This window comes from Limanda limanda, chromosome 10 (genome assembly GCF_963576545.1).
Source record: "Limanda limanda chromosome 10, fLimLim1.1, whole genome shotgun sequence".
In the NCBI taxonomy this organism is placed as follows: domain Eukaryota; kingdom Metazoa; phylum Chordata; class Actinopteri; order Pleuronectiformes; family Pleuronectidae; genus Limanda; species Limanda limanda.
Genome location: NC_083645.1, coordinates 10,172,017 through 10,187,567, shown reverse-complemented (window position 1 = coordinate 10,187,567; position 15,551 = coordinate 10,172,017). Strand labels below are relative to the sequence as shown.

The following is a 15,551-nucleotide window of genomic DNA, read 5'->3' as shown; positions in this document are numbered from 1 at the left end:
GAAGACTAAAAACACACAATGAATAATTAAAATCTTTGTTATTTGCAGTGAATTACAGCGCAGTGATAGATGTGTCATAAATATTGACCGACAGTAAAAGGACATTTTGAAAGTGCTAAATAGTAAACAAGGCGATGAATAAAACAAGCGTCTAAAAGTTGAACCATCAGTATTAACGCCTCTCGCAAACAGATCAATAAAACACTGCAAACGCTGAGATTGATGAGTGTTTAAAAAGAGCTTATTCAATATATTGACTGACAGCACCTTCAGGAATATAGGTTCAAACTCTGAGTCAATATCATTAGTGGGACACACGTTACTTTTCATGCACTTGATGGTGTAAATGCGTCTGAATTAGATTATATTTGAAGGTTTTTGTGATTATGATTAGAAAGGAAAGTAAAAACAATAACGTCTCTGAGGAAACCACATGTTAAAATCACATCAGAGCAGATTTCAGTTCAGTGCGTCTGCTCATTTATCACAGTGACTCTAACAGGCCACAACGCTGTCAGTCATCAGTCACTAACACCATTTACACCACAGGACTATTTATTATGCACTCACAAATAAAGACTGTCTCTTTTGTATTATTTACGGTGGAATCATGCACAAACTCACCTTGTCCTTCTCCACGAAGTCGATGTAGGTGGTCCTCTCTATCTCCACCGGCTGACCCTGCCTGTCGTACAGAGCCAGGACGAAGTGGAAGAAGTTGGACTTGCGCAGGTTGGAGGGCGGCTGCTTCTCGAAGTGAGCCCGAGCGAGACCCACTCCGCTGCGGACACAAGCCCACAGCGTCACCAATTAAAATCACATTCAATTTGATAGTAAATACACAACCATATAGGAGGAATCCGCTTTTTTCAAATCCAATTTTGTCCGACTACATGTCCTCCGAAAATCCGCAGCTACGTGTCATTTAATTAAAAAACTGCTCCCAGCGCGTAAAAACGCACTTAAACAACAATTAAACAAATAAAAATAAAATATTTATCTTGAGGTTTCAAGGCGCTAAAGGCCGCGACAGGCATCATTTTTGACTGCTTTCATTATGGCCGGCCTTTTGTGGACACAATTAATTTTGAATTTAAAACCTCACCAACTTAATTAAGTGTTTTTACTTTATCTTTTAAAGAAAAAAAAGCACCTATAAATATGGAGACATATTTCTGCATGCAGCGTGTGAGAAGTGACACACTCCCAGTCTAACTGAAGTTAACTGACAACCCATGAACACAAACTCTTTCCACGCGGCAAAGTTACATTTAAATCTTTTAAAAAGTGCTTTGAGGAAACAGAGCTTCCCTTCCACAGACGTGTTAAATCACCTAGAGCCTCACACAGCATTAAACCATGCTGGACTTTGGTTTCTACAAAACTTATAAAGCCAGCGGGACAGGAGGTTCTCCAACCATCGAGTCCTCTGGGGACGCAGGCATGCTGCCCCCGGGAGTGATGCGGCCGCTCCGCAGAGATCCACACCGCACACCTCCCTCTCTCTCCCGGTCCTCCCCCCCTCTCTCCCGGTCCTCCTCGCCGCTGAAGGCTCACCTCTGCGCCGCGGTGTTGGCGTCCAGCACCCCGGCTCCCTGCATCCATGTCCGCACCGCGTTCATCCCGGCCACCATGGGCTCCTCTTTCATACTACTCCCACTCCGCTGGATGCTTTCGTGGATGCCAAACATCAAAACGCACCTTCAACGCTGTCGCTGTCCCTCTCTCACTCACTCTCTCCTTCTCTCTCTCTCTCTCTCTCTCCCTCACTCTCTCTCTCTCTATCCTCCTCTCCTCGGCGCCCTCCTTCCTCGTCTTGCTCCTCTGCCTCTCCCCTCCTGCTCGCGTCTGTGTGATCGCGCTGGAGCAAAGTGGCGTGCGGGTCTGCTACACTTGGCGTGTGTTTCTGAAAGTAAACAAGAGATGAGACACGCGGAGGGAAGAGGGGAGCTGTCTGTCAGCATCCAGGGGTTACAGCGGCACCTCCTGCGACTCCGGGAGGGAAGAGAAGAGGAGGAGGAGGAGTGAGGCAGCAGCAGCTCTGAAGATGAGGAGCGATGGAAGGATGCGAGGCTGCGCCGGGGTGGCGTCGCTCCCCCGGATCAAGGTGCTGCCGCTGACAGGAACACGAGTGAAACGTCAGGTTTTTGAACACTAACAGTCAACGCTTCCTCCTTTCTTTTTCTTTATTTACAAAGTCCTGTCCTCGGCTCAGGTGGATGAGACGGAAGATTACGCGCAATTAAAAAAAAGGGCAGTCCCGGCGCTGCGCTCCTTGTCAGCTCCAATGCTCCTTCTCTTCCCTGAGGAATCACTTTGGACCATCTCTGGGATGCCAAACAGGAGGAGAACGAGTAGGTGTTGGAGGCGGAGTCTACGCCAGGCCGAGCGGGAACGCCCCCTCCCCACGCCCCCTCCTCTCCAAACACAGTTAATAACGCGGACAATCAGCTGTCCACCAACCCGCCTGCCTGCTGTCCCCGCCTCGTCCCACGCATGGGTCCCGCCCCGGCCACTTAGTCAGAAGCTGTGCCCGTGTGTTCGTGTCTCTCTCTCTCTCTCTCTCTCTGTGTGTGTGTGTGTGTGTGTGTGTGTGTGTGTGTGTGTGTGTGTGTGTGTGTGTGTGTGTGTGTGTGTGTGTGTGTGTGTGTGTGCGTGTGTGTGTGTTTAGTCTTGACAATTAATGTATTCAAAACTATCAAACGCGCAGCTCAGGGGACAACGTGCGTTTAATCCACGCAGTTTGACCACAGACACTTGCTTGAGTGGTTGGAAACATCAGTATGAAAATATTTCCCACATCTCTCAGCAACACAAACACGAGTCCGATCATTACAAAATGAGACAAAACATTTTGTCTCATCATTACGCGCAAGAGTGAGAGAAAAATGAGGAATTGCTACGCCGCTTGCGCGCAACATTTAATTGTGTTTACTTATGTTTGCTCGTCAAATTAATTCAGCATCACCACATGAACGGCCATATTTTAAATTTCCCCACATTGTGCACGACTGATTCTACACGAGGAAAAAGCAATGTGACTTTATTTGAACACAAAATGGAATTTAAATGTTTTATTTTTTCTCTAAAGAAGAGAATGTGACTGTGCTGCGCGATCCAACTGTTCATTCCGAGAATCAACTGATCGACAGATTATGAGCTTTAGAAAAGTTTCAGTTCTCTCTCTCTCTCACACACACACACACACACAAACACACACACACACACACACACACACACACACACACACACACTAACAGACACACACAGGCACACGCAGACACACACACGCACACACACGCTGGCAGCCGGCTCGCAGTTGTTTTTCTTCTGTTACAGCCCGATGGTTTGAAATTAGCTTTGATTAGATGCATTACATAAATCTTGCGGGACTAAGTGCTGAATCCAACATAAATATGAGGATTACAGATAAACTGTGCGCTCTCCTGCTGTCCAAAAACATCGCAGTCACTCCAGAACAACTCAGTGACAAAAACAATAATAAGACAAAATATGGTGTAACAAAAAAGAACGTGCGTGGCCGCTCAGGGAAGCGTGAAGCTGAACATGTGCGCTGAACAGTGACGATGTTACAGATCTGCTCATGTTCTCCATCAGTCCTGGTTTCCTTTCTCTCATCATTACATTTGTAAATTGTCAAATCGAATTGTCAGGGGCCATGTGTTCAATAAGCGCTATTTGGTTAATTATAATGAAGTGGAGAGGACCAGAGTTGTTTTTTTATCATGGGGCTATCTCTGAAAATTAAGATTTCTATCAAGAAATTGCTGAATTGAGTGAGTTTTACACGTTGGAGCTGCTGGTTTTACGCATCAGTGAAACTGCGCAATTAAGAGCCTTAAAAATGAAAAAGAAAGCGTACAATTTGGCTCAGAATTATATCATTTGTAATTCTAATGATCTCGACTTAGATAGAAAATGAAAACCTTCATCCTCCTCGGTTGCTGTCTGCAGACACGAGAGGCAGAGCCGGTTGCGGGTCTGATAAATGTCATAAACGGTCAAGGCTGGACACCGAACTCCGCGACCGTCTCATCATTGTCCATCGCTGTTTATTTATGTCTCCGTGCTGTGTAAGGAGAAATGTGAGCCACCACGTTACACAATAAATAGTGATAAATAAGAAACAGCGTGAGATAAAATGTCTAACACACACACACAAACACACCCACACACACTAACACACACTAACACACACACACACGGTCGGAGCTATCCTTCAGCACATTTGTTTGATTGTGGCCGGGTCTCTCAGCCTGGGTCTGGCTGCCTCGGTCGGCATGCGGGCCAGCCAGACCCTGCACCCCGGGCCCCCGGGGGCGACATGTATTTATATCCACATGCACCCACACACACACTGTTAGCCCACATATCAGCGGCTCGGTATCCAAAAACAGAGATGTAATTTGGTGCCCCCGATGATCCATCCACGTTAATACTGTGATTTACTTAACTCCATGGCAGCCAGACATAAAGCTTTGCATGGTATCTCTGGCAGGAAATGCGCAGGCCGTGTGAAGGCTCTAAAGTTGTGTGCGTGTATGTGTATAAATATGTGTGAGTGAGTATGTATACGACTTATGTTCAAGTGTCCACATATGGGCAGGCTATTAAAAATCTGCTGCGTTATAACTCTATTAGACATTTTGAAGTAACTGATCAGAAATGCGTTGTGGGCGCCGCAGACGCGCCTCCTGCGCCACCGGCAGATGTTCCCGTAAATCAAGAGGTTGAGCTGATGATAATAATGGTCCGATTGAATGGAAGACTCATAAAAATGACTAGTTGTAAAAGACCAGGCATATGCTAATGAGAATGGGCCGTATGTCTCACAATATGCTCCCTGGTCGACTTAAAAGGGGACAAATATAGAAGTTAACTGTTTAAATATGTAGACAAGATATGGCAGCATGGTTTCCTTGATACCTCCACAGGAAATGGTATAATGAGTGTTCAGATATATGAGAGGATGTATTAGCGTCACAGAAATTAAATGAAATACTCTTTTTTCAAGTAAAACCAGGTTTGAAAACGAGGATATATTCAAACTATTCGTAATAAATAGTATGATTTAAAAAATCAATTTGAAATCTTCACATGCTGAGCAGCACATCTGCAGCAGTTCCTCGTAATGACCTCTTCCACTTCACTTCAGGTCACTGTAGGAGCCAGCAGACCTCCACAGCAAGGGTTTTCTAGTGCAATGTTGCCATCTACTGGCCTGAAAGAGACACTGTATGACCCAATCTACAGTATTAAACAGCACTCGGGTCAGTTTAATTCTCAAATGTAGCAGTTGCATAGTAAGTAGCGGATGCAGATAAATGCCATCTGTCCAAATTGCTGTGTGTCTGTGCCCATTAATTAACGCGGTCAACAAATGTGGACAAGGTCAACGAGGCCGTAAATTCACAAGAACAAGTTTAGTATGTAATTGATCATGTAAGCTGTTGGAATAAATCACGTGGATTCAGTTTAACCCCACAGCTACCAAACACCATCAAATTGAACTCCAAAGCATTATAAATCTTTACATTTTGTTTTTGTTTTCTGAATAATTTTCGAAAGTCAGTGATGGGTATGACAAGTGATCCTGTCTGACCAAGTGAAGGCAGAGGTCAACTTCTCTGTAAGTACGAGTGTAACTTAATAATATAGTTTGAAAGCAATGATAACATGGATCTTTCTCTCTGACCAAATGTCTGATCTTCTGTTTTTGAGTTAAAGAATTCCTCATTCTGATGTTTTATTCTTCATGATGAGGCGTTATTTCTTTGGCCTGTGAGCCATGAAGACAAAGTGGTGTTAACTTGCAGCTCCTTTGCACATTTGCTTTGTCTAAAGTTAAATTCAGTGACACTTATTTTTATTAAAAATAAGAGACCTGTGTTTATCCAATATTGGGGATATTAGTGATGACCATAGCAGTTATTCTTAATAACAGGATATGCATATTTTTTTCTTTTGAGTGTAATGACCATCCATGTCCACATTTCTCTTGGATTTGTCCAAGTCTGGCTACATGAAACTCTCCTTTCACTACATTTATAAAAACTCCCTGAAATAATTTCTCAAAACAACTTTTCTCTCTACCTTATCCATAATTTCCAAGACTGCTTCAGATCAGCTGCTTCAAAAAGTTAAGTTTATTCCCAGAGCACCTATAAAAACAACCCAAGTTGTGGTGCTATACATTCAAAACATTGTGACGTGAAGTTCAAGAATAAACAAATTAAATGAAATATGAGTAAAAGGCTGAAAAGTGAATAAAGTCAACACTCAAAGCCTGAGAAAACATGTGGGTCTTCAGTTTAACTTAAAAAACATCTACGAGGTGTCGCCCAAACCCAGCAGCCTCGACCAAGGCACAGCCAGCAGCAGCTGGTCAGAGGATGTGAGAGATCTGCAGAGAAGCTCAGAGACGTATTGAGGGGATCAGGCCATTTAATAATTACAATAACTGATAAAATAATCTTATAATCAAGACAGGGGTCCACGCAGTAATACAAGTACATGTGAGATGTTGCATCTCCTCCTGGTGGGAGCAGTGCAAAGAGCCAGGATGGTAGAAAATGTCATTTCTAAGACTGAGCCCATGACTATTCTGTTCCCTTGGCCCATATTAATCACATGTATGGGGTTTTTTTGTGCCAGGGAAACCGTGTGGCTCACAAAAAGAAAAGCTACACACACACCATCTTTTCAAAGTGAAACTGGAGTCAAGGTCAAAGCTGATTCAGCCCCAGTCTATGTTCAATGAATCATCTTCATCGCTGCTGCTTCTGTCTCAGTGTCTCCAGCAGCAGAGCTTCTTCTTGTTCACAATGTGAAGAGAGGTAAAATACTTATTTCTGCTCGTATCACTTTGTCTCGTTAAACAAACTGTAAACTAGAGCTGAAATGTGGGATTACAAACTGAACATGTTTGACTGTTGATCAGATAAAATGACAATGAAGAATTAATACTTGTGAACTTAGGTTTTGGGAAATCAGAGCATGTTTAAATGATTAATGATTTGGAATAAATAAATATTTAAAAAAAAAATACAATCAATTAATATAACAAAAAAAGAAAAAAATATGGATAGTAAACAGACTTGATAATAAAAAAGCATTAGTATCAGCTCTACTGCAAACTTCCAACACCCATTTTACTATCAACTAACTAATATCAGAACTAAACATAGAGATAAACAGTCTCATAATGATTAGTGCTATCATTTAAAATGCGATAAATGGACGTACACATTCAGATGTAATGAACTATAAAGTCAGGAGTTTTACTTTCAATTATGCCCCACAGCTGCATGACGACATTTATAGTAGATCACATTTTTCTTGAGTTTGACCCGATATACAGGGGGGAGGAACTAAAAGAACTGAATTAGGGACATTTCCCAACAATGTGTCAAGTGCCCTCTGTGATAAAAAGCAATCAACCATAAATTAAAGGTCAGAGTTGCCAGGTTTAGAATGTGTGGACCCTGAAAGTGCTTACATCACGTGCCCTCTTCCTCATTCTGTGACAGGGAAGTGAAGAGAAGGTTCACCACAACCTCCATCTGAGTTACAAAACCAGTACTGGAAAGAGTGGTGGCGACGCTTCTGCTGGTGTGGAGCTTTTCTCTCATGTGATGTGGAATTTTAGTATAAACTTATCTGAATACTCACTTTGTGAAAAACCGGCTGTTTGGAACTGCTGTGTTTTTTCCCTCTGAAGGGTAATTAGTTCTCATAAAGTAATATTCCACTGGATTTGGTTTCTCTCCAAAGCACTTATTATGTTTTCATTAGTAGTAGCAGGCACACAGTCAACAACCGAGTGCCCTTTTCCACAGTTGGCATGACATTAACGATGTTTCAAAATCCTCTGCGATCTGTAATAATCAGTTTGTAATAAACAACAACAATTCGGATTTGGACCACAATGCAATATTTCTCAATGTGCTCATGTCAAGCATATTTACTTATACCGCTGAATTATAATTAGTTCTGTTAATGAATGAAACAGAGATTTCAGAGAGGGGTCAAAAGGATTGCCATTATTTGTGGTTGAAGCTTTCATTTTATTTGTCTTGGTAAATCTGGATAAAGTCCTTTCACTTACTAGAGCAAAGGATCCACAAATGGGTCCCCGGTGAAAATGGTCACCAATTAATTGGATAATACAAGGGATCATGAGAATAACACACAATATAACTGTCCTGTGGTTGTATGCCTCCACCAACCAGTGCAGTTTCAGCCTTCATACATTTATTTCAAGACACATATGGAGTCAGTGTGACCTTTGACCTCTGATATGAGTTATTGTTTCAGTCTAAGTAGCAACTGGTCAAAATTTGATTTTAATTTCCCTGTAGACTATCTTGAGATTTCGTGTTTAAGAGGCCAGAAACACACGTTTTGTGAGGTCACGGTGACCTCGTCCTTTGACCTCTAAATTCTATTCAGGTCATCTTTAAGTCCAAGTGAATGTTTGTGCCAAGGCCTACATTTTGTGAGGTCACAGTGAGCTTGACCTTTGACCACCAAATTCTAATCAGTTTGGGCTTAAGTCAAACTCAACATTTAAAACTAATTTGAATTATTCCCTTAAGCGTTCTTGTGATAACTTTTTCATGCCTTCACAGCTGCTCACAACTCCTGTCTACACTATGGCCATAACCTAGGTTAAGAGGTCAAAGGTCAACAGCGCTTTTTCTGAAAAAGTGTCCAATCAAGAATCTTAGCAAGTCGTAGCTACTGAAACCGACCAATGACAACTAAATCAACTCGAATGTCCCTCAGCAGAGAACATATCTCTGACAAGGCCCAACAGTCCCCTTATGAAACCAAGTTTTAAATGTTTTATTTTGGTCTGCACCAAATTGTTCACATTCATCAACATCAGTCCCCTAAACATGTCAGATTTTTTTCATCGAGATCCATGAATTACTCTCACAGAAATCTGTGCAAATCTGGGAAATGTGCTCCACATTGTAGAAGGTGACCAAAAATCCTTGGATCTGTGCTAAAACGTAATGGAATCTTTCTTGGACCATGTCTCATCCAAAGTTTTGTGGGAATCAGAGGTTTTTTGAAGAAGTTTGTTGAGTACCCACTTCCTCTGCTGTAGAAAGAACAATCTTCTGGTTGTAGAGATGACTTGTGTTAATCACAAGGTCAATGCCCTGCTATTAACATTTAAATGTCAATATACTGGGTACCTGTTTCCCCTCAGAGGGATATTAAGAGGAAGAACGCTGTCTCGGAGCTCAGTTTTAGTATTACTGTACATTCAGGGAGCATGAGCAGTCTACACCAGTTACTCATTGACATGAGTAGTTTATAGGCTGCAATTTCCAAGACAGCTTTGTCACCTGATCCACAACAAGAAGTGGTTATGATATCAAAACAGGTGCAGGATGATACTGTTCCTCTAAAGGTGGATTTGGTGGTACATCTGGCAAATGGTACCAACCATGAGAATGACAGCTCGACTGAAGGGCATCACAACATGAAATATCAAAGAGGGACGTGTATTTCTCATCATTCAGATTGTGATTTGTTGTCGAGTTGTTATTTTTTTTCCCACATAAAGCCACACTCTCACTTGACAGTTGAGGGGAAAGACCTGAAGAACTCAGGGACAGCTGATGACATTTAAACCTGTTGTTTGTTTGGCGAAAGAGAAACAACTGCTCAGGTCTCTACATGAGGCCGTTATGAGCATAGATATAAATCTATGGTTATGAGTGTACAGCAGAACTCTCGGGAAGTGAACACACATTTGGTGCAAAAGAAAACCTTGCACTTAAGTATGAATAAAGTCTCCATGAACAGACCCTCACTTTGGATTTCTTGAATAACTTATGACCGGGACAAGTATTTTGATTGTGAATCATATGTCGTTAAATTTCCCTTTATTTCATTATTTATCATAATTTATAATTACACATTAAAAACACAATTATATACTATAGGATAAATAGTAATATATAAAATCATATAAATAAAAAAAGGTCAAAAAGTCAAAAAATGTCCAGTGTTTGGATTCTCGCTCTTCTGATAATCTCGTTCACCGTTTAGCCGATGTTTCTTGTTCTTGTTTCTCTTCAATCTGTAATAGAAGACACGAAAAGGAAGTTAGTCTGAATCAATTCTTAATTCCCAAACAAAAGCCGAACAAACAAAATGGCCTATTGCTGTGATTTTACTGGGTACAAGTCCTACAATGAGAGGAAGATCAGTTAAACAAGTTATAATGCTGTTTACTTTCGAAGAGCAAGACTCGCTTAAGTTTTACAGAATTTTAACCGAACTATTAACGATCAAACCACAGCAGAGGCAGCAGTGAAACGTCTCTTTATGACACCATGGCAGAGAACGACAGCTACGTACAGAAGGTATACACAGTAAAGGGGAAGCAAGTGCTGAATGTGTCGTGTAGCACCACTAGGGGGCACTGACCTGAGGTGGCTCCATTCGCTCCACTGGGAGTTACAGAGAGCGTCCTTGGCTCGGACACACACAGACTTGGCCCAGTTCTCGACTTCAATTTGGCAAATGTCGGTGGATTGGAGTGTCTACGAAATAGAAATCACATATCAGTCAATTACATGATTCCATATTACCATTTCAAATATGCAATTCAGCTACAAATCCAGCGCACTTACGTGCAGTAAGTTTGAAATGTAATAGCTTTAACTTCTCTTTTGTAGAACTGATAACAGAGTCGGTGGGTTCCTCTTACTTTTTCATGTTCTGACTCAGTGCAACGGTTGTCACACTGCTTGCATCCCCGCTTGAGCTGTGCTATCTCGAACGTGAGAGGGAAGTAGGAGTAGGGACTGCTCCAGGAGCTCGGGTAACTCCACTCTATCATCGTGGTGTTGACTTTACTGATCCTCACACTGTCAGGTTTCACTATTGAGGGATACAGCAGAATAGATGGAGTGAGATGATAACAGCTCAAAAAGAAAGCATCTTGCAGAAAACGTCTCCCAGAGATGTCTCACCTATCTTTGCCAGGTAAAACAGTTTAGAGAACTTCTCCACCAGGAAGTACTCGGTCCACAGGTACACAGCGACGTAGATCTGCTGGCTCTCCTCAGCGTAGGGGCAGTGCTGCTCGTCCCGGCAGGAGATACTGTGTCCATGTTCATCGACTGAGCAGCTGAAGTTACTCTGACCCGAGGAGCACGTCCAGCGCTGGGTGCTGGTGTCCAAAGAACACCGGGTGTCCCGGTCGTTAGAATTGCTGCAACAAATAGAAAATGGATGAAACTCTTGATAACTTCTGGTGAAAAACAGACGACTGATAGAGGCACTGTCGAAGCAAAACATCTACCATTCAAAAGTATTTACAGCTGTATCGTTTCTATAGAACATCTGTTCCCAAGACCTTAAATATACTTTGTTTCCTCTCATGAGGAGCCAGGGCTGGACGATATCGCCAAAAATCCGATCAACAATTATCACCATAAATGTCACATTGTTATTTCTTTTAAGTTTAAAGAAACCATTTTAGAAATCTGAGGCAGATCCAATGTGTTGTTCCTCTTCACTATGATTGCACAATGTACATGCAGTATATTGATATAATTTCAACTTTTGTTATATGGCTATTGATATAGATGATTAAATCATTGATATTGTTTAATTGCCCAGCCCAATGAATAGGTGATTTTCCTTAATGGCTTTCATTATGTAGACTTGGCTCTAATATGAGTCCCTGTCACTGATATGAGTCACTGTGTAAATACCAGAGAGGGAAACAGAAAACATTCACAGAGTTTGCAAACTTACCGCCAAACTTCGATAAATTCTACTTTGGCGACACGACTGCTGTCCACGGTCCAAGAGCAGTGAAACTCTCCGTTGTAATTTTGAGCCAAGCACTTCATGTAATCCCCTAATTAGAAAAAGTCAGACAAAGGAGATTAGACCGTTGAAATATTTTTAAAATGTTTACATCCTAAATAAGATTGTACCTTTAAGAATCTTCCTCTTGGTTTCCTCCTCCTGGATCAGAACCACAGTGTGATTAACCAGTGATCCGTCCTCTCGGTGGCAGGTGTAGTTTCCCCCTCCTGTACTTTCCTCCAGCTGCACCAAGTATGAGTTTCCTCTCTGTTCTTCCACTATTCCGTTCTTCTTCCAAATAATGTCCTGACTCTTGTTGTCTTTCCTCGACCCGTCCTGTGACGTACCCAGGCAGCTCAGGGGCTGCTGGCCAAGAGAGCCATCCACCTCCACAACCAGAACTAGCAAAGACCAATTAAACAAAAGGTTAATCTTATATTATATGACATTGGGGCAATGTGTTCGAATGGAAATTTAAAAAAAGCATACTGTTGGGGAGCAGAGTCCAAAAGCTCAGAGGGTTTTGTCTGGAGAGTTGTAGAAATACAGACATGATGATGCTGCAAGTGAAGAACTTCATCTGAATGAGAGGAAGAAACAGATGTGAAGAGGAGAGGAAATAAGAGAATGGGGAAACAAGAGGAAGGAAATAAAGGGAAAAAAGGAAGTCAAGATTTGTTAATCAGTCAAGTTTTGACCCTCAAATGAAATAAATAAATATTCTGTTATAAAATTCATAAAACTACTGCTGCAAAAACACAAACACTGTCAAAGCAACAGTAAATTAACAAACAAAGCAAAACCAATATAAAAAACACAAAAAATGTTCATTTCTGAAAGTTACAGCATAAAGAATTATTAAGCTCACATATAACATGTACATTAATTTACATTATAACATTCACAATCAAGAGATGTTCCTCCGACATTATAGCCTATATCAAGTTTAAAAACACAAAACTAGTAATGCTTTCATCCATGTAGACTTTAAAATTAACTTTAACTAGAACCTGCTTATAGGCTACACACCAGACATTTTAGGAACGTTTACAGGAAACGTTTCATCAAATTATCCTTAAAAAACACAAGGATAGAAGTGGAAACAGCTGATGAATAATATCAGCATGAAGCCAAATCTATTTCATGATATCACAATGAAGCCATAACTAGCTACTCTAACTACTAGTCATTAATTTATATTTATTTTATTTAAAATTTATATGAATTTAACGACATAATGAATTGATTTGAAACACATTTGTATAAACAAATATAGTTAGAAACAACCAGTCTTACCTTGATCACTGATGTCCGGAACCAATGGAGCTTCTGTCAGTTCTGGGTGACTTTTATATGAGTGGCAAACACACAAACTTGAAACTTCCCCACATCCCCTGTAGGAGAAAATTCCAGACTTCACTTTCGAACCACACGCGTGTCTTCTGTTCACAGAGGTATTCATCCTCACTTCCACATGCTTGCGGATGGACGCACGACACGTCCTATAAGACACCGCGCAACACACCCACTAGTCCGTTACTGGTCATTTCAACTGGAGCCTGTTTATGATCTATGGTTTCATCTGGATCTCACGTTGTGTGTTTACCTTCATGTTGGCACGGACGCGTCTAATTTCACCTTCAGGACCTCTCGTTGCGCATGCGCCGTCTGTAAACCGGTTCACACGTGACCTAGTTGCTGGTTTAGATGCCGAGCCCATCACTTTGAGACGTTCCCATGACACAGGTGCTTTTGTCCCTGTCACGGATTGATTTCGTTGTTGCACGTCATTACAAAAACAGAAGTAATAAAATTATATTATGCCCTAATTGATCATGCGTTCATCAAAAAACAATATATAATAACTTTAATGTCAGGATAACGAGGCATCACGTGTACCTACACCTGTAGGCCACGTTCAGCTGACATCATTCTAAATGCAGTGATTTTTTATCAATTTGAAAAGTCGATAACATCTTATTCAAGTGTAAGAGCTGTGTTGTAGGGCCATTAAAAAAAAGAGAAAAAACTGTTATTAAGACTAATCTAATCCGCTATTACTGCTGCTGGCATGTAGCTTGCGTCTAACATTACATTCAGTGTAAGACAGGCTACACAAAAGATCCACGGAATATTCCGAAGTTGAATCAAATATTGTAAAAATATCTATTTTTAAATATATTTTACACACTGCTATGTTATTCACAAATGTTTTTTAAAATGTTTTATCAACTTTTTTTTGTAGTTACAGGCCCTCGCCAATGGGGGAGTGCTGAAGACCCTCAGCACTTCCGACATCCTTGCTCAAAGAATTGTGACATTCAACTCCTTACAAAAAGTGATCGACTTCCATAAAGTGATTGCACCAGCTCTTAGAGATGTATTGCCCAGTTTTTATTGCTTTATCAAACAGCCATATAAACTCACACTTAGATGTATGTCCCCGATAACAGATAAGTTATGTCTTTGTGAAATCTTTCCGGTATAAACACATTATCACATTTCTGTCCAAAGAGGTGTTTGCAGTCCTTTACGTGATCAGGGACGACACTCAGACTACGATTGCAGCCACTATTGTTTCCAATGGGTTTGATAACCCATAATGTAAAATGTCCTTCTTTATATCTGGAAACTAGATTATAATTTACAGGATTTGTGCCTGGATAATATATAAAATTAAGAAATTGTCTTTTTGCAATTATTTTTACAACACTATATTATTAGACCTCAGACCCTAGACTGTAAATCCAGTCATTTTTTACAAGTTTGAATATATTTAAGGCAGCAATACAAAACATAAAAGCAATGGCAATCACGTTTTGGCAGAGGATCCCTTTTTGGATTAAAACTTGCAGACTGTCGTCAACCTGTAGTAAATATGATGATTAATAAGAAATAACAAATGACCATCTGAAATTATTTCAAATTCATCTGGTTACTAATATCAAGAATATTCTTGGTTTTAAGACATTTCAGATACTCTAGAATTTCTTTGTTCTTTGAATTGTTCAATCGGAGTTCTGTACCTTCAAAAATAAAATAGAGACTTCCCCAATAACAAAAGAATATTGAGATCAATTCCAAGTTCCTGTTTTCATCAGAAACACTAAACCTGTCTTCTATAAGTATCGGGGGTCAAAGGTCAGTCTCCCTGAACCACAGCCTTTTATTTCACGTTTCCACCAACAATAACAAGAACACTCTTCAGAATGAAAGCTCATTCAGTGTAAATGGTAATTGAATGCAGAAAACAGCAGATTTGTAGACTTATAGTATTGTTAATAATAATCTGTGCGAAACAACATTTACTTTAATATCTAGCTCGACTGTCATTAACACGATTGCAACAGTGATGCCCTAAGGAGCCGATGTCATTATTAATGCTAACACCCAATTCCAGAACTTTGAAAGAAACCATTCGAAAAATATAAGCAAGTAGATTTAGATCTAAATAGATTTCACCACCAATTTAGGCAGTGATGCCACTATATTGATGGTAACTACTGTTTGTTCGTCATTGGGTTATTTGACATTCATATCATTATAAAGCATCCTTTTGATTTCTTCACAGATTGTCAGATTCTGCCATATAATAAGAATATCGCACGGCATAAAAGCATCAACACTAATGGTATGTAAGTTTTTTATTTCCCCATTTGTCCCCTGAGCCATTTCCCTACATCACT

General features: G+C 40.7%; 2 protein-coding genes across 15 annotated transcripts in view; both read right to left on the bottom strand.

Annotated features, from left to right (window-relative positions):
- The window catches only part of ebf1a (EBF transcription factor 1a), a 59,504-nt gene extending 57,813 nt beyond the window's left edge, over positions 1-1,691 (bottom strand). For all 14 annotated transcript variants that reach the window (XM_061079592.1, XM_061079593.1, XM_061079588.1 and 11 more), the window contains exons 1-2: positions 1,558-1,691; positions 625-781 (exon numbers count right to left, since the gene is read on the bottom strand). In XM_061079592.1, coding sequence (XP_060935575.1) covers positions 625-781; positions 1,558-1,691 — 291 coding nt within the window. The remainder of the gene's footprint in view (positions 1-624; positions 782-1,557) is intronic.
- Positions 1,692-10,023: 8,332 nt separating this feature from the next.
- Positions 10,024-13,207, bottom strand: il12ba (interleukin 12Ba). The gene is made up of 8 exons (XM_061080250.1): positions 13,162-13,207; positions 12,355-12,445; positions 11,994-12,266; positions 11,809-11,914; positions 11,019-11,260; positions 10,754-10,926; positions 10,471-10,586; positions 10,024-10,120 (listed from the first exon to the last, which is right to left on the bottom strand). Exons 2-8 carry the CDS (start codon positions 12,443-12,445, stop codon positions 10,024-10,026), a joined length of 1,098 nt encoding a protein of 365 aa, XP_060936233.1. The 5' UTR covers positions 13,162-13,207.
- Between the last annotated feature and the right edge of the window lie 2,344 nt (positions 13,208-15,551).